The sequence below is a fragment of the Glycine soja genome, chromosome 16, assembly GCF_004193775.1.
Source record: "Glycine soja cultivar W05 chromosome 16, ASM419377v2, whole genome shotgun sequence".
NCBI classification, from domain to species: domain Eukaryota; kingdom Viridiplantae; phylum Streptophyta; class Magnoliopsida; order Fabales; family Fabaceae; genus Glycine; species Glycine soja.
The window spans coordinates 450030-468872 of record NC_041017.1 but is presented as its reverse complement, the minus strand read 5'-3'; the positions used below and the strand labels follow the sequence as shown (position 1 = coordinate 468872).

Below are 18843 nucleotides of genomic sequence, written 5' to 3'. Positions count from 1 at the left end.
TGTGCAGGGTTTTTTCAATCTACAGCAACAGCATTGTATTTTCAGCTTAATCATTTCGACAGAACCAAACTTGTTATCTCAATAGGAATAGTTCAAAATTAATACAAAGATGGAAAACATTTGAATTACAATGGAAGGAACAAGTTAACTAAAACTAAAATATCACTATCATATTTTAGTATTTCCCAACACCACCTGCATTTCTCCACGTCTAAAGTGAACTACAATTACTAAGTTGAAAGTTGCAGTTACATGCAAATTATCCACCAGAAAGAAGGTAACTGGATCTAGAATGCACGACACTGTTGTAAAGCTTTCAAGCTGTACTGTGTTAGCCTGCTGAAGCAGTTTATCTGTGTAAAGGCTCTTCTATAGTCACAGTCATCACAAGTATTGTTCTTGTATCCTAGCACGATTCTCTTCCCACCACAATCTCGCATGCATTTCTCCAAACCTTTCTCGGCTGTGTAAAAGAATGAAGAGAGAAATTTTTGAATTAAATGAATGTGATTATTTAAGATAAAAATCAATCTTGATGACTTAGCAATCCAACTGTTAAGACTCATGAGTCAGGTATCAAAGGGATAATTCAAAAACTTAGTTCACAAGGAGCTACATCCAAAACAGGCTTCATTTTTTATTCTCTCCATAAAGCTTAAAAGCATAATAAAAGTAGATCCTATAATCAAATCACTAAATGCAAATCAAAATACCAAAAAAAAAAGAGCTTAATAGGAAGGCACTACCACTATAAAAAAATTTACATTGTCAACAAATCAGAAATCATCTTCTCCGATATCACTTTTAACATACACGATGATGTGTGATTGGATAACAATGTAAAAGATCTTAACATTGTTAGTGTATGGATGATTTATTCTAGAAAAATGTCAAATCAAGGAACATGAGCAAGTTTTCATACAATACAACTTGTTTAGATAATTAGTAACAGAATTAAAAAGCTGTTGCATTAAAACTAAAAGTAATTTATTATCCACATTAATGACTTCTTTGTACCTGAACCGGACACGCCTGAGTTCTCTGGTTCCACCTGGCAGTGCTCTGATAGTGATGTATACTCCTGGTTCATCCTGTTCAACCCATTCAGTTTCCATATCACTAGCATTGCTGATTGAAAACTCGCCCGAGTGATCTTCTCCAGATGAACTAGTCCTCACAGAAGCATCAAGGGATGATCTTTCGGTCTTTGGTGCACTAATGTTGGAAAGATTAGGTGTCGATGTCAGACCACTTGTTTCATAGCAAGGGTGTGGTTGTATTTGGTGGCGATCCAGTGAATCTGATGAGGAGTAGCCCATTCCTGTTGGATGGTGAAAATGTCGGGGTGCACGTTCTTTGCTGAGTGGAGGAGTGGCAGGACTGTCCCTAGCAGATTCAATCTTTGAGCTCTGAAAAAGGAAAGGAAAGTTATATAAAGACCAAATAAAATATATCCATGCAGCAAATGTACGGAAACAGAAGATTATAAATGAACTAATCATGTAAATACAAAAGATAACATCCTACTCCCGTAGTTAATTAATAGGTTACCCATTAATTAGGAAGCAGGTCCTTACACACTTCTTGCTCATTCAAGAACTAGGTTTTTAACTCAAATATCTCAAGTTCAGACCTCAAGTATGAGTTAGAAGGAATTTGTGATTGATTGCTAAACATAACATCTAAGCTGAATGAGTTCCTAGGATAAAGAAGTTTTAATCATGTAACTCTTAACAACAAATTACAAAAACTGTATGTTCACCTCATCTTCAGATCTAGGTGGGGTTGGAAGAGGAACTGCTTGCTGATTGAACCTCTGAACATTGTACAACTCCATGACCTTGTCATAATTCTCTGCCCACCACCTCTGAGCTTGCCATTTATTAAACATTTCACGACTGATCAAATATATCAAATAAAATAATTAGCACAATCATCAACGGGCTAAAAACAAAAGAAATGAGACACCACACTAGTATATTTCCCATATTTAATTATTTTTTAGCTGTATAATATTGACTGGCACAAAAATATAACAGGGAACTCCAATTGCTACTCTGGGACTAGACAACTGATATTCGAGGACAAAAAAAACTTGCTGGTTATAGTAGTGTAGAAACATTTCAAAATGTCTACAAAGAGCCCCCACCCCCTACTTCAAATGAAGAGCTGCTAGTGCTACAGTAGGGGGTACAGAAATCATTTACCTGTGGATATTTTACAGAGAATAAAAAATAATAAATCCAACATAAAATTTGGATAGATATTTCGAAAGTGAGTCCAATAAGGCAATTGCTTCAGGTTGCTACCACACTAAGAAAATAAAAAAGCAGGTTGATTTTAGTAGAGGAAAAAGTTTTGTCCCCGCAGCATCTATATTGTTCAAATTAGAATTCCATATCTCTTAACTGATTCAAGATTCATGGTCTTCTTGATTGTTTCCAATTCAATTCTGACTTCTGATACTAGCTAAGGAGAAACCCAAACTTTCATGAAAGACAGATGATCCTGACAAAAGGACACTTAACTCCCAACAAAAAGGATTTGTTGTTAACTTAGTTAAAGTAATGAAACTATTATCAAATATCAATAAAGTAGAATTTCTTATTCATAAACTATTAATGATTGAATGGTTCCTTCTAATATTCCTTTTATAATTATTGTATTTAAATTTAGAACAGAAAGGGGGAATGTGATGACAAACTTGCTTGTGTTTCATAAAATGAATATTACTCTAGCAGTGGCACAAAACCAAGCCTGGCCTTTTTCTTTGCATAGGTTCCTTCCTTTTCTTTTTTCTTTTTTTCCTTTTCCTTTTTCTCTTTTGTGGGCTGAGAAGGAAGAGGAGGGAGGGAGTGCATTTGAATGATCAGGCCAGAAGATAAAAATCCTTTTTGTTTTTGTCCCAGCCAAGCCAAGCCAAGCATGAATTTTACTGACAATGGAACAAAGAGGCACAATAGAAACAAACAAGATAGATCCTGTCAATCTAGAATCTGGACAGCCTTTGAAAAGCATTTGATCACTCCCAAACAAACATGTACTTAGTTTTTCCAGATCAAAGAATAATAAGGGAGAGGGTTTTAAACCACAACAAAGGACAAAGTCACATTTGTTAAAAGGCCAGTTGCCTCTACCGCATGACAAAGGCATGTGCTCTCACACTCCTCCAAATGTGCAAAATCTCAAAACACACACAAGAGGATTATTAGCAGTAGTAATAGTACCTGAACCGTATTCTCTTGAGATCATTCCCTCCCTGAGTCAATGAAACAAAAGTAATAAGCACACCAGGCTCAACTTGTGCAATCCACTCCTTAGGCTCATCCTCCTCCATGAACACCACTGACTCAGTTCTTCCACTCACTGATGCTGGTGTTCCTTCTCCACTTGAAAGCCCTTTCACCCTACCCCCATTTTCCACTTCCTTCCCCCACATCCTTGGGGTTGAATTGGAGCTCCCAGTTCTGCGGTAGGCCCAGTTGAACCTTGCTGAATCTGACCCAATATCTGAGTCTGCATACTTCCTATTCCTGTTACCATTTGAAGATCCTGAACATGGCCTGCAGCTCTTATATGCCCCAGAAGCCTTCACTGCCATGTCCTTGATCTGAAAAACAAAAACCACCCTTTTTTCTCACCATAGTTCCCTCTTTAAGTAAAGCAAATCATTAAAAGTTAAAACACAACACAAAAACCATAAATTGAATCCTTTTAGTACTCTTGGCATTATTACTATTAGGCTATTAGCTTCCAAGAATGTAGAGTCACATAATTTGAAGATTTGGTAATGAGACAAATCAGGAATATAAGGCAAATGGTCAGTCAATTTACCTGAGAAGTTAGAGCCTTGATGGCTTGCTTGGTGCTGGGTGTGTGAACAGAAACAGCTTCTTCCTCTTCTTCTTGGCGAAGAGATCCATTGTTGAGTTGCTTGGTACACGCTATGCAAGTCAACATTTTTTTCTCAATGACAAAAAGATAAACCGAGTTGAAGTGTCACACTACCAGAAGAAAGGATGAGACTTTGCAACAATCAAACAAATTGAAGATCTGGGGGCCAACTTGATCCACTCCCAGAAACTCAAAAACCAAAAAGCTTCATTCATTGAATGTGCTCCTCTCTGAACAATCACAAACCAAGTCAAACAGAGAAAGTGAGAGAATGAAGACACGAAATCATAAACATTTCATCTCTCAAGAGTCAATAGAGGGGAGCTAGAGATTGAAGGTTTGGAATAGAGATGTAAAGGGACATGTTTCAAGGCGATTTATGAGATCAAAACTCATTTTCTTTTTTCTCATTTTTTTAATATCGAAGTTGGAGTGAACTTTGATACTCTCTCTCTGTCTCTGAGTCAGAGGAGGGAGAGATACTAACATAACATAAGACACACATACATACACACTACACACACACATCAAAGACAAAGAAAGAGTGCAAGTTAAAAGAATGAGAACCCACCACACCACCCTTGGTTCCTTTTCAGGGCCATTGAGATTTGAGCTCCCTATAACTATGAATGTAGCTCTACAACGTGAGACTGTGGTGGCTTATGTGTCCCTCTATAACGTGTGATAGTGCATATATATAGAGAGAGAGAGATCATAAAAAAAGTGGTGTGTGCATGCGCCACCCTATTCTCTCCGATGAGAGAAAAAAGTTGAAAATGGGAACCAGTTCTTCGTAGTTGTTGTGTCATGTGTGTGCTTTGTGTAGAGACTCAGAAAAAAAAATGGGACATTGTGCGAGATGTTCTTTTAGTAAATAATATAACATTATATAGAATTTTCATTAATTTTACTCATAATTAATTTTTATCAGAAAATTATTTTCAATCAAATTTGTTATTTTAATCATGTTTTGTTTGTCACAAGACTTAAATTGAAAATTACAAGACTAAATTTAGTATCATTCGGAACAATGAGTTGTCTGAAAGTTACTTTAAACTTGCCCCACGTAATGAAAATCACATATGCTATTATTCTCTACAAAAGTTGTCTCAGTTTCTTTTCTTCTTTTTTCATCCTTTGTTTTTTACTTTTGTAAAAGATGTAGATGTAGATTATTTTTTCATAATGACACATATCATGTTTTATAACAAGAAATAGCAGTATCAAGCCACATGATTATCTGTCATTATAATTTCTAACAAAAAAGCCATCATTATATAGGTTAAATATTTTTTATATATTAATTATTTAATTATATAAATTAAAATGATTGTATTGAAGGTAATATTATAATTATAACAAAAATATTTTAAAGATAATAGACTTCGTTAGGTCTTAAAATAAAATACAGTTGATTTGAATTTAAAAATAATAGCATACTTATAATAAACAACACTTAATATAGTTTAATTTAAATTTAGAAAATAAGATAAAGAGTGAGTTAATTGGCAAAGGGATGGGAAGAATGAGAATCTCACTCTTTAGAATGAGTGCTCAAATTTATAATATAAAACTAAATTCTTTGTACTGATTTAAATCAGGTAATTAATAATTAGGACTTAGTTTACCATGCCCCCAAGGCTGATGCTATTTGCACCTCCTATTTTAACAATTTATTTTAATTGCATTTTCTTATACTACGTTTTACTATCACTTCACCCTTCCAAATACTTCCCTCCCTACTCACATCAGTTCTCCCTTATTTCTGGAAAGTCCTTGCCTCTCCTTTAATTTCCTCTCATTTTCAGTCTTTGTCCTTCGTCCCCTCTAATGCCACTACCTCTTTTTTTTTTCCAGTTATCAAAGGGTTTATAATATATATATATATATATATATATATATATATATATATATATATATATATATATATATATATATATATATATATATATATATATATATATATATATATCGATGCATTTTTTATATAATCTAGAAACAAATTTTTGGAATTACTTTTACCCTTTTCTAAAACAAAAATTCATAATGGAGTTTCTTTTATGTTCCAAAATTATATTTCTAGAATATATAGAAAGGAACTTTATTAAGGAATTTTGTTTTAGGAAGCATATATGACAGCAATTTTACATTTTTGGAATGATTGAAAATTATGCAAAAGTGTTACGCATGCTGAATTTTGTTTGATGATGCATTTATGTTTATATAAGCATATATATATTAGGTCTATTGAAACATTAAAATCCTTCATCCATTGGTATATCCTTGAATTTACGGTGCAGGTTATCTATGAGAAATTAACCTGACATACTACATATCAAAATCCCCTGGTGCTTTTGCACCAATGAGTGCAAAAATTGGGGCACATTATTTTTTTAAAATCAATTGACTCTTTGAACTAGTAGTCATTGATGTATGAAGTGTGTTAAGTGTTACAAAGTGTTTATATATATAATGCATGTCAACAACAAAAAATGATTTATAAGGATCTTATTTATATGTTTTGGCTCTCAACGGTCAAGAAATATGATATGAACGCATGATGTTGATTTGTTTAGGATCGAGAAACTAGAATCTTAATATTTGTCTCAAGTCTCAACTCGTGTAACTCTTGATAATTGTCGATAATTACCTATCTTGAAGTACTCGGATTCTTGTCTAGAATTTTGTTTCTTTCTCAACACAAGTCATTGTTAATTGACTTCTTTCATATACTTAACTCATATTCATCATCATTTCAGTCTCAAAATGATTCAATCTTTAAATCTTGAGTAATATTTTTTCAGTATACATAACTCAAGACTTCAAGGCAGGACTTTTCGAGAAATCAAAATTTAACCATGCAATTTCAAAATGATGTTTCCAACACTAATAGAAATTCTAAATGAACTCAACACTTTCATAATTTTATCATATTCACCAATCACCACTTATAATTCACTTTTAAATATCCTCTCATTATTTCTAGCTCTTTTCCCTATTTATTTCATTCTTACGCGTTTCTTAATTGTCTAGATTAAACAAAGCGTATGTAAAGTAGCCTAAGCTAGTGTCATTCGAATAATAGTGTTACTTGAATATGAGATTACGTTGACTGTACACATGAGTGGCATATGACAGACTGGAGGGAATACGATATTACTTTGACTATACACTGAGTGGCACATGAACATGACAGATTGGAATTAGCTTAATTATTAACAAAGACACGAACATCTTAGTACATCATTAATTTCCTTTGCCTTGAAATAATGAAATGATGAGATAGGGTAAAACCAACATTGTTGAGCAACAAGTACTCCCAGGTTTGGATGTTTGTGTTATGAAGGGAACATAATTAATTGGCACTGGAATACGCAACACTACTCCTACTCCTATACTCTGCAGTTTCCACCACACTATAGGATCACAATGTCAAACATATACTCCTTTATCCTTAATTATAAGATTTTTTTTCAAAAATTTATTTATTTTTTTTAAGATTATCTTCTAATTTTTAGACGTATTAATTATTTTTTTTATATATTTTTATTTTATAATTCTTTCTCCAAACATTAATAAAAATAAATAAATAAATAGAAAGAATAAAAAGGTAATTTTAAAATAATATAAATAATTGAAAATTTTAATATGAAAATAAATTTTCTTAAAAAGTGTAATTTAATTAAAATAATTTTATAATTAGAGACAGATGAACTATATCAATTCCACGACCATCACTTTAAACATAGCTAAAATTTTTAATTTGGATCATAATATTAATTTTTAGAAGGAAAAAAATGTTTTTAATCTTTATACTTTTATAAAATTCTTGGTTTTAGTATATGTACTTCATCATTCAATATTTTGATTTCAGAACTTTTAAATATGTTTTTACTCTTTGAATTTCAATAAATAATGATTCTCAAGAGACCAGTGCTTATTTTTTAATTTTCAGCGATCAAAATATTGGATTGTGAAATAGCTAGAAATATTAAAATTAAGAATTTTATAATGTATATAGGAACTATTTTTTTTTCCTTTTTAGAAATACCTTTATAAGTGTATCGTCCGATCAATATTATAACATTATAGCCATGATTAGGAAAATACGAATGTATATTGTCTTTTTGATGTCATGTTCGCGAACTGCAACAAAAAAAATTGTAAAGAGTTGTAGCTGCTACGTACAATTACTTTCTTTCACGTGATTTGTTGTATAAAGTTATTGAATCATTTTTAACTTTATTTTCAACATATTTATAATGACACTAACCACGTACAATTTCTTCTAAACTGTGAACTTGTGAGCATTATTTATTTTCACTTTAGTAATCTAGCAGAAGATTAATATCCAAGCTAGCTATTATGACAATTAAAATGATTATCCATTTTCTCAAAATTACAAATTCCTTCTTTAGAAAATTTCATTTAAGTTTCTTGAGACAGCTTGATTTTTCTCTTTTTTGGTATATAGTCCATCGATATTTTTCGGTGAAGGTAATTATATTTAAATTAGATAGTATTATTATGATAAAATTATTTTTTTGGTATTTAAAACAATTATATATATAACAATTTAGTCTTCTAGTCAAATGCAACGTCAAGATTGTATAATAGTATCAAAACATCGATTCTTTCCCCTCTAAATCTGATTATCTCAACTTAATTATAACATTCAAGTATTTTGCAATATTTTTTTACGGTCTATTTGTTAAGCCAAAAAGTACACTTTAACTAATACCTCATTAATTAAATTTATAAAATTGAATGATTTCAACGTTATTAAAAATTCATAGTGATCTTACTTTATAATGTGTGCCAAAGTACAGTGGCAATAGGTAGAGTTTCTCCACGTGCTGGCACCCGGCAACCATGGCCACTCGTGCACCTGTTCCATCTCTCCTTTTCCTCTTAGATCTGAATTCTAAAGCTATAATATTTAATTACTTTTCAGCTGATTTCTATTTTCATTAATTCATAACTTTTTACCAGAAATTGTTTGGTTCACTTTTTACTCATATATTGCCTGCGTTGAGTTTCAATTACACTTCATTTCAATAAACTATATAATATAACCGAAAGGCAAGCTTTATTTTTTTAAAAAAAAATGAAGAAAACATTATCTATCGCATAATTCCAGGGGAACAAGAAAGAGGTTTGGTTGCTGTAAAAAAAAAAAAAAAAGAGGTTAGGTTAAGGTAGAGATGATAAACAAGACGTTTGTTTAGTTTCAGGAAACATTAATTATTTCATTATTAATAATTATAAAAATAATCTTATTATTGTAAATATTTGTAAAAAAATAATAAAATTAACATTTTTTTCTATAAATTCTCAAAATAGTGTGTGATAGAATAAGAAATATAGATATTGATTATTGGATATTATGAATGATTAAGAATATTAAAATACATATATAATTGAATTATGTGAGTTTTTTTAAAATAAAAAACAAGTCACGTAATTCTTTTAAGTGATTATAAGACTTTAAATTTTAATGGGAAAAAAAGATTTGAGAAGAAAGAACATAATTTATATGTTGACGGGAAGAAGACACAGATTATAAGGAACTGCTCTAATTGTGAATTTATGTGATTGCAGTGTTTGTATAATAAGTACGAGTAACATAATATCATATTCAAGATCTAATTGATGATGACAGCCCTAGCAAAATTGTTTGAATTGGACCTTTAGTTAGATGCTAGATAATTGTCTTATTAGCCTTGTAGCCGTTGAACTTAAAAAATAAAAATGTCCAGAGTCACGGGTAGAATAATTGAAGTCAGGCAATTTGTTCTATAACAATAATATTTATAATACATTTGTGTGATACTTCTTTTTATCTATCTTTTTTCTATTTTTATGTTTTTTATTATATCAATATCATTTTTTTAATGCAATATACCGCATAGATTGACCCAGGATTCAGTCAATCCAGAATACCTGCTTGTGTGTCTGCCACACTTTTGTCCATTTCTTCCACAGTCGAAACATCAAATTTTCAAAGATACCAAAAACTTCCTTTTCTGATTATTTTTTCTCCTATTTCGTTTCATGACACAGTTTTGACTCAATTCCAGTTTGCATAAATTTGGTAACTCTGTTAGGCCATTCAATGACCATAAAAGTAAGGATTAAGGAATACAAATTAGTAAGAAGTTCGTTCATTCTTGTAGTTTATGAAGTATAAAAGTGGTGTAGGAATTTTTTTATGCATGTATAAATATATTTTTTTGGCAATATTTGTACCACACATATTTGCAACGGTGAGGGCAAGATACTATAAATGTTGTACTTGTTGAAAAAGTGAATAATCGTAAAACAATGTTGCAAATCAAACTCTACAATAACATTGCAAAATTTGAGAGACCAGGCAAATCTATGCCCCATAAGAATACAAAAGAGCTTTGTATCCTAAATCTGAGGCAACATGGAGAATTGAAAGATGCTAGGCTATCAAATATGAATAGGAACTGCAACAGCCACCCATAGTGCCTAACTGTTATCCGTTTCATGTGTTCAAATATCTGTTTGTGTTCGTCCGTTAATCCCTGAATACCTGTATATGTAATTAATTTGTAGTATTAATTTGTTAGATATTTTAAAAGTTTAAATCTCATTAATTAGTTAGTTTTGTTAATTAATTTTAAATTTATGCTATCATGTGTTAGAGGTTTTATTATCCATTAATGCTTTTATTAATGATTTTTAGTTTTTGGATTTATTTAAATTGTATTTGTCTTTTTTAAAAGGAAATTGTATTTGTTAAACCCTTTCAGCTATACGTTAACTTGTTTTTCTAATCGCGATCTCTCTATTTTCTTCTCTCAAATTATAAGTTCTTAGATCATTAACAGTTAGGAGGGAGTATGTTAAATCTTGAAATACTTTTACACCATGTAGATAAATTCTTAATCATAGTGCTTGTGAAGTCTAACTATCTCATACATCGATCTCTAGGTTTATAATAAAAGAAATGAGAATTATTACATCATGTACATCGATTTTTTTGGTGAAAGTCTGGGCTAACCGTCCAAACTAGAAACTTCTATAAAAAGAAATATCAGCCGAGTTTGCCAAAATTGGCAAATAAAAAAATCAAACAAAAATTCAAAAATATGACAATCACTACTAATAATTAACCCATGCTTATATTCTAAAATAAAGAAAAAAGAAACTCAAAGAAAAAGACGAAAGGAATACTTCTGATTACTCAAATCAATCATAAATACATATTAAGAGTTCTAATACTATGTAAAACTCTGATATAAACATATTTTAAAACATAAAAAAAAAGAAGCTAAAAAATAAAGACAAAAAAAATGGTTCTCATTACTCAATTCAATCATGAATAAATTATATACAAAAGTTAGTTTATAACAAACTAACTGACAAGCTAAGAAAATAAAAGTTAGATGACAGAGAAGGCTAACAGAGTTATAACTACTCTGGCTAAAACGAGAGAGAAGGCTAATAAAAGCATCTGCGTATCGCTTCTCTGATAATATGAGAAAAGGTGACTTGAGTTCTGGAATTTGTCAACATTTTGATCTATGAATTCTTAGTACACTTATTAACGGACATACGAGAATAGATAAGAAGGTACTTGTGCTAGCATGTACATGGAACTTAAATTATTTCAATGCCCTTGATTATATATATAAACATAAGTTGTCCCAAAAATTAACTACAGACTAATTAAAAGTTTATTCAAATTTTATGCTTCAAAAATATAACAAAGTGATAAAGTGTTGTACGTACTCTAGTTGTAAAAGCCGTGAGTGATCAAACTCTGCTTGCACCCAACATCACAGGCAACGAAAGATAAACCTAACTCTCTCTCTTTCTATCTTTATTTTTTTCTCTCTTTTAATTTTAAAGAGCTGAAAAGAACCATCAACGGTTACTACGAACATTGTATGACAAAGTTTGCCTTTGCCTCTACTAAAATTAGAGAGTCACTACTCATTCCTTTTAACAGAACAATGCCAACTTGCTATGCATATTAAAATAGGCTTGCCTTCAGCTTACATCAAAAAATTATTTGGTTTAATTTTTTCTTCGGTTCTTTTCAAGAAGCTGGGAGGAATATGTAAAGTGAAATATACACTTTTCTTGAACAGTGGAAAACTCTTTTTGTTTCTTTCCATAAGCAACATTATACGGCCGGGAAGAGAGAAATTCTAGATTCCATATTTGAAAATCTTTAAGCAAGAAATCTTACCTCTTAAGGAATTCTAAAACACTAAATTTTGATTTTCTTCATAAAGTAGTTTGGATTCTTGAATATAAAATATGACTTGATTACACTAGTGCAATATATACATTTTGTTAAGTCATACAACTTTTAATCAAATCAAATTTTGTGAATGAAAAAAATCTTATAAAAAAGAGAAATCATATTAAAGATATTTAATTTTTGTCAATAAAAATAGATAATTAATCAAGTTTTTCACAAAGATTAGTTATTCGTAGATAAAACCAGTAAACACTGTGATGGTGATAAAAAAAAGTCATATATAAAACACAATATATAACAATATTTTTTATGAAAAATAAAAGTGATAAAATGAAAAAATACCATCAATATAATCGGACATGACACTAATAATATGGTAACATACCTAGAAAATTAATACGTATGTCTAAACCGCAAATAATTTTACTCGATTACAATTATCATTTAACTAATCTCTGAATTAATAGATCTCGGATCTCTCTAATAAAGATTGCCAACCAAATAAGATTTTAATTATTTAAGGAGAAATAGAGCTCAGATTTATAAAAAAAAAGAAAAAAAAGAATTAACTTTTTAAATCTTTAACCACTTATGACAATTAATGACCATTGACCCAAAGTAAAGTAACATAAAACCAAGGCAATTAAGCTCCCAGCTGAACATCCCGCGAGTCTTTTGTCCCTAAAGCAAAGCAACAAACCTTGTCATGTGGCGCTCAATAGTTATAGTACATATATATTTAATTTGTTAGCTCTTTCTAAACATATGTTGATGAAGAAAGAGATCGAAACCTCTTATTCTGTTTTAGGAATTGATATAATATTAGCCACTATAGTCTATAGCTCCATCCATATGAAAGTTTTATCAGTCATGATAAATAAATAAATAAATAAGGTAGAGAATATTAATTAATTAGTAGGGGTAGGAACTGTACTATGTATTTTGCTACGTGTCCCTGATTAACAAAGGAATGTAATTAAGTTGAACTAAGTTATGCTAATTAGTGCTTATTGTTTGATGATCTGCAGATGAAAATATTACGATGTGCATTTTAATACAAATCTAACGAAGAAAAAAGAAATAAACTTTAAAACAAAGATTGTATCCGTTGGTAAAATTATTTTAGCCTAAAATACATGTAATTTTATAACTGCAAACCAAACATATATTGTTTAAATCATTAGAATTTAACTTAGTATGTACTGTACGTATTAATATAATTTGTGATGTATCCGTAAATACACTTTAACAGAATACTCCATTATACATTATGGTGAAACAGACACGTACATTTTTATTATGTCCGTTAAGCAATTACGTTTGCATGTAATTTAATTCCACCAAAATCTTTTTCTGCTTCAAAAGTCAGAAGAGTTGAAATAAAAATTTATGACACACAATGTACAACATGGAAAAATTAATGTATAGAAGCGTAATAAATATTTGTTCATATTTGCTATGATAGTTCAGAGTGGTTCAAACACTATCTCTTGGTACGTAAATCACGTATATAAGGGTTAAAGGTGACGGTGGATTCAAGGAGCCTTCCCATCTGATGAATAGAGTGAGGTCCACCTAGTTCCGTAAAGGAGACATTATCATATGAATGATTTCAATGGCATTAATTTATTGGAGTTAATGTTCATCAATAGTGAAGAAGATATGATGTCATATGTCAGTGGACCGATAAACAAAGTTGATAAACATCACTCATATTTCATATTTCAAAAGAATGTTTCAGAATTTTATTAGTGAATAATTTATAAATATTTTTACATGTACTTAATAAGTTTTTTTAGTCTTTTCTTATTTTAAATAATCCTTTTGAGATTTAATTTATCTAAATTTTTTTAGAATAAAAATAATCATGTGGGTGTACCATGAGTCACATGCTTGCAAATGAAAAGATAGGACGTGATTGGCTTTGGTACTATGTTTCAAGAATTTAGAGCATATGAAGACTTGTTGGATGAGATAGCAAAACAATGATGGTACTTTGGGTGCTTCAATCATTCTATCTGGCCTGTAAGGGAACGATGTGGGCAGAAGGGAATGGTGAATTGGACATTAACTGGTTTTAGACATAATGTTCATAACTCTTTTTAGGTGGGTTGATGAAATTGAAAGGTAAAGACGTGGAAGAAACAATAATAATAATAATAATAATTGCTAAACGAAAAAAATAAAGGAAAACTTTTTCTTTCTTCTTATTTGGTTATATAAGAAGTGAACGAAAAAAAAGGTTATAAAATGACATAATATCTTAAAGACTTTAAATTCATATAAGTATACTTTTTTTCATTTGTTTCAATCCATATTTCCATATTTAAAATTAAAAAATTACTTTTTAACGTAAGATTTGCATTATTTTTTTTTCTTCTCTCTTGTTTTATAAAACTCGATCCAAACAATTGAAGATAACTTTCATCCTACCGTTTTCCTTCCTTGTTCCTTGTTTGGGGCAAAGGATGGAAATACTTTTGAGTAAATGCAAATAAATTGGTGGTGTTTAATATGTCAGATTTAGAGCGAGGTTGATTAATTTTGACTCTGATGAGACATAATTTATTATTTCTCATTTATTTTTACTCCTGTTATAATTTTATAGCTTGTTTTCAGAAATGTATTTTATTTTTTTACGTTGAGAAATGTATAACTATTATTTTATAGAAACCAGCTCTATTTTATGTAGACATGACAATGGGGCGGGGGCGGGTATGGGTATTGTCTCCCCAATTCCTTATCCCGACTCCCCAACATATTCTCATATCCGTACCCGATACCTGACGGGTATAAGTTTATTGTCCCATCCCCATACCTGTCGGGTATTCGGTATCCCCGACCCCGTCTCATACACCATTCAAATTAGAAAAATATTTTTTTTGTAAAAAAAATATTAAAAATTTGATTTTTAAAAAAAAATTTGATTGTTAAACATTTATTTTTAACTACTTATATATCAATAAATTTATTATAGTGTGTATGTCTACAAAAATAGTTAAGAAAATAATATTAAATTATGTGAAAATTCTAAAATAAAATTAATTAGTAATAAAAATTCTATGCCTTTTGATTAAATTATGCAAAAATTCTAAAGATTTTAAGTGGCAGGGCGGGTTCGAGTTCGGGGTCGGGACGGGTCTAATAATCTCATACCCGTACCCGTACCCGACTTTTGGTTACCGGGGAAAATCCGAACCCGAACCCATACCCGATCAACTCGGATATTACCCGTTAAAGTCGGGACGGATTCAGGCGGGTATCCACGTGTATAAGTTGTCTAATTTTATGATGTTACCAAATGCATGTGCCAAACTAATTAATCCCCCATTAAAATAATGAAATGATCTGTATATTTTTTCACAAGTGTGTTCCGTGGGTTTGAAAATCTCATCTGACCAAAAAGGTCTACTGAGCTTGTAATGTGAATCATATCTTGTGTATAATGATTGTAAAGTAACTTATCATAAAGAATACAACTTTATAAAGGTAGAATAAAGACCTTATTCTATTTTATTTATTTATCGATTTCATGAAAATATCTTTTAAGAGGTTTTTCTTTTCAGGTGGAACTTAATTTATCTGTACTTTATAAAGCATGTTTTAATGATTTGTGTAGAAAATATCGTAAAGAAACTAAAGGTAAGAAAATGAAGCATGATGAACTTTCAGCTGATATAATCAAAACTCAAATCATAATGGTTTCCTTGATAAATAAGCTATCTGAAATCTATCCAGAAAAAAAAAAAAAAAACTATCTGAAATCATTAGCGGTCTTTTTATTTACGTCTTAACATGCAACTCATTTTATAATACACTATTTTTAACATATATATTATTCATTTTTTTTTTACTGAATTTATTAAAATTTATTAAAAATTACAAAATCAAGTGAGATATTTATTAAATAAGAATAAAACTCATAAAATTTGTAACATTTAATAAATTCTAATCAACAATAAAGAAAGCGTTAAAAAAATATGTTAAAAAGTGAATTGTTAATATTGTTCTTTTTATCTTTTACTTTTTTTTTCTGAAAACATTTGCACTCAGTCTGTGAGAGATGTTTTCATAAAGTGGGCCGTGTCTGAAAGGGCCCTTTACTTTTCGAGCCCACGGCCTTGTTGCATTATTAATTGAAAATTTCATCTTGTGCAACTTTTTAACTATTTGCAATTGCACTATTCTTTATTTCTTTAAATAAAAAATATTTCTCTTAAAAATCAATTAAAAAAATAATTTATGAATAATAAAATGTTCAAGTATTTTTATATCTTCTGGAATCTTATTTTCGAAACCTGTTTAAAACAATATTCTGGAAAATAATTTTATAAATGTATTAAATATTTTCTGGAAATTTAATTTTGGAATATTTTATAATTATTTTCTGCCTTTTAATTCCAATGTACATTTAAAAATTTTCTAAAATTAAATTTTGCATTCTTTTAATAAATTTTAAAATTAAATTTTTGAAAAAATGTTGATCATTTTGCAAAAATTAATTTCGAAATATTTTCTAAATCACTTCTGAAATTTCAATTTTAGAGTACATGTACTGATACTTTAGAATTAAGTTTCTGAAAGAATTTTAATACTTTTAAAAATTAAAATTTTGAAAGAAACTTTAATGAACCTATCTTTTTTAGTTTAAAGAAAAAATAGGAGTAGTGTGTGGATAAAAAGCAAACGGTAACAATCGTATTGGTCGTTTGCTGGAGAAACTCTAAAAATTAAAAATAGCTTTGTTATATGGCGAATTCTAGGATGCGAAAGTGAAATTACTTTCGCACCTGACGTAAGTTTGGGTAAAAAAAAAATGTATCGCGTCCGTTGTAACACCCTAAAATGTTATTAATTATAAATCAATGTTGGATTGTGTTTAGCTTGTTGTTTGAATATATGTTTGACTTGAATGATTTGAAATATGACTTGAATTAGTCATGTGTGAATTTCTTGATGTGGATGTTGAGTTATTTGGAGTTTTGTTGAACAAAGTTGAAATTATGAGATTTTAGATTTTTGTCTAAACCTAGTCCAGTAAAATTGCAATCCCGAATTTGTTAATCGTTGGATCATCTTCAAATTTTGTCTGGAGCTTCTTAAGACATGTTTCCACAGTTTGACCACTGGGATTTTGAAAATAACAACTTTTGGTCTCTCGCTAAGCGTGAATGACGCGCTAAGCGCAATTCCAATCGAGAGGAAATTGCGTTGAGCGCCCAGAGGTGCGCTAAGTCCAATTCCAACCATAGTTTCCCTAAGTGAGGTGTTGTGTGGACACGCTTAGGCTATTTCCTTGGTTGATGGTACGTACCACATTGCATCTGAGAGTTGAGGTTAGGTGCATGCATCATTCTGAGCAATATTGATTGAATACATGGATGGACGATGAATAATTGTTGAATGTGGATGATGAATAATTGTTGAATGTGGGTGTTAAATAATGAATGTTCTGTAAGCTCATGATGTTTGCCTATGTTTTCTTGCTAATTGTGATTATTTGGATTTAGCATTGATTTTTTTTATAATGAACTCACTCTTGCAATTTTGTATCGTGTGGTTGATACCTGTGATGATCGCGAATCTTGTTCGTGGGAGCAGAATGACAACAGTAGGGTGCAGGAAGTGAGATTTTGTTGAGGAGCCACCAAACCGACGTGATGACGTTGAAATTATTTTGGGAGAGAGTTGTGTTTTGTTAATCAACTCCTCCATAATTGGTTCCATGATTCTTTTGTTGAATTAAAGATGTAAATCACATTTAAATTATATGTATGGACAAGTTTAATTTCTATTATGTGAATGATGTGTACTGAGTTACTATACTAATATATATGTATCCACTTAAGTATTGTGTGTTGTTTGGTGAACGTATGAAAAAACAAAAATTAGTTTCATTTTTTTATAAGTAAATTAACGGAGTTTTTATTTAAAATTTGAAACAATCGTGGTTTAAAATGATGATATCGTAATGACGAGACGGGTCAATCTCTTAGTGATTGCAACTTGCAAGGTCAATCTCTCATGCCATCATATAGTGTTCAATGTGGTTCATGCATTTCCTGCCAAAAGGATCTTTTTCGCGGCTAATATGTCACCCATATAAAGGCCATAGTAAATGAGAACAACAACCTTCAAAATCATTTCATCAAATAATGTTTTTCTTTTTTTAATTTCCCCTATAAAATAACTTTCAATAAATATAAATCAAATAAAGAATACGTTCAAACAGATCCAGGTTCATATATACATATGGGCGAAACCATGGTTATAAATATAGAAAGTACTATAAATATTTTAGAGGGAATTGAATGCCGTAGATCATTCTCACCACTTACACCATTAATTAATTGAGGAATGCCAAATTAAATATTACTATAAACTATAGTTTCATTAAGCAACTTAAAAGCAAAATGGAATCTTTCCACATTATTTCGTTCAAGGTTTGCGTCTATTATGAAAAAAAAGAGACCCACTAAGAAAAAAGCATACCCCAGATTTTAACGTAATTTATTATCAACAACAGTTTTAATATCTCTCTTAAAAAAACCACTCACTTTCTTTTTTATTTGACTTTCTCATCTGTCTTTAATAAACTAAGCAAATTAAATTAAATTGAATTAATAAACTAAGATTAATATATACATGAGTATATATAATAATAAAACTCTGTTACAATATATAAAATTTAATATTTTATTCAAAAAATA

General features: G+C 30.2%; 1 protein-coding gene across 1 annotated transcript; it reads right to left on the bottom strand.

The window, feature by feature from the left end:
- Positions 1–38: 38 nt before the first annotated feature.
- On the bottom strand, positions 39–4730 carry LOC114389430 (protein Brevis radix-like 2). Its single transcript, XM_028350102.1, has 6 exons — positions 4466–4730; positions 3835–4124; positions 3228–3610; positions 1763–1898; positions 1018–1409; positions 39–463 (listed from the first exon to the last, which is right to left on the bottom strand). Exons 2-6 carry the CDS (start codon positions 3958–3960, stop codon positions 385–387), a joined length of 1116 nt encoding a protein of 371 aa, XP_028205903.1. The 5' UTR covers positions 3961–4124; positions 4466–4730; the 3' UTR covers positions 39–384.
- Between the last annotated feature and the right edge of the window lie 14113 nt (positions 4731–18843).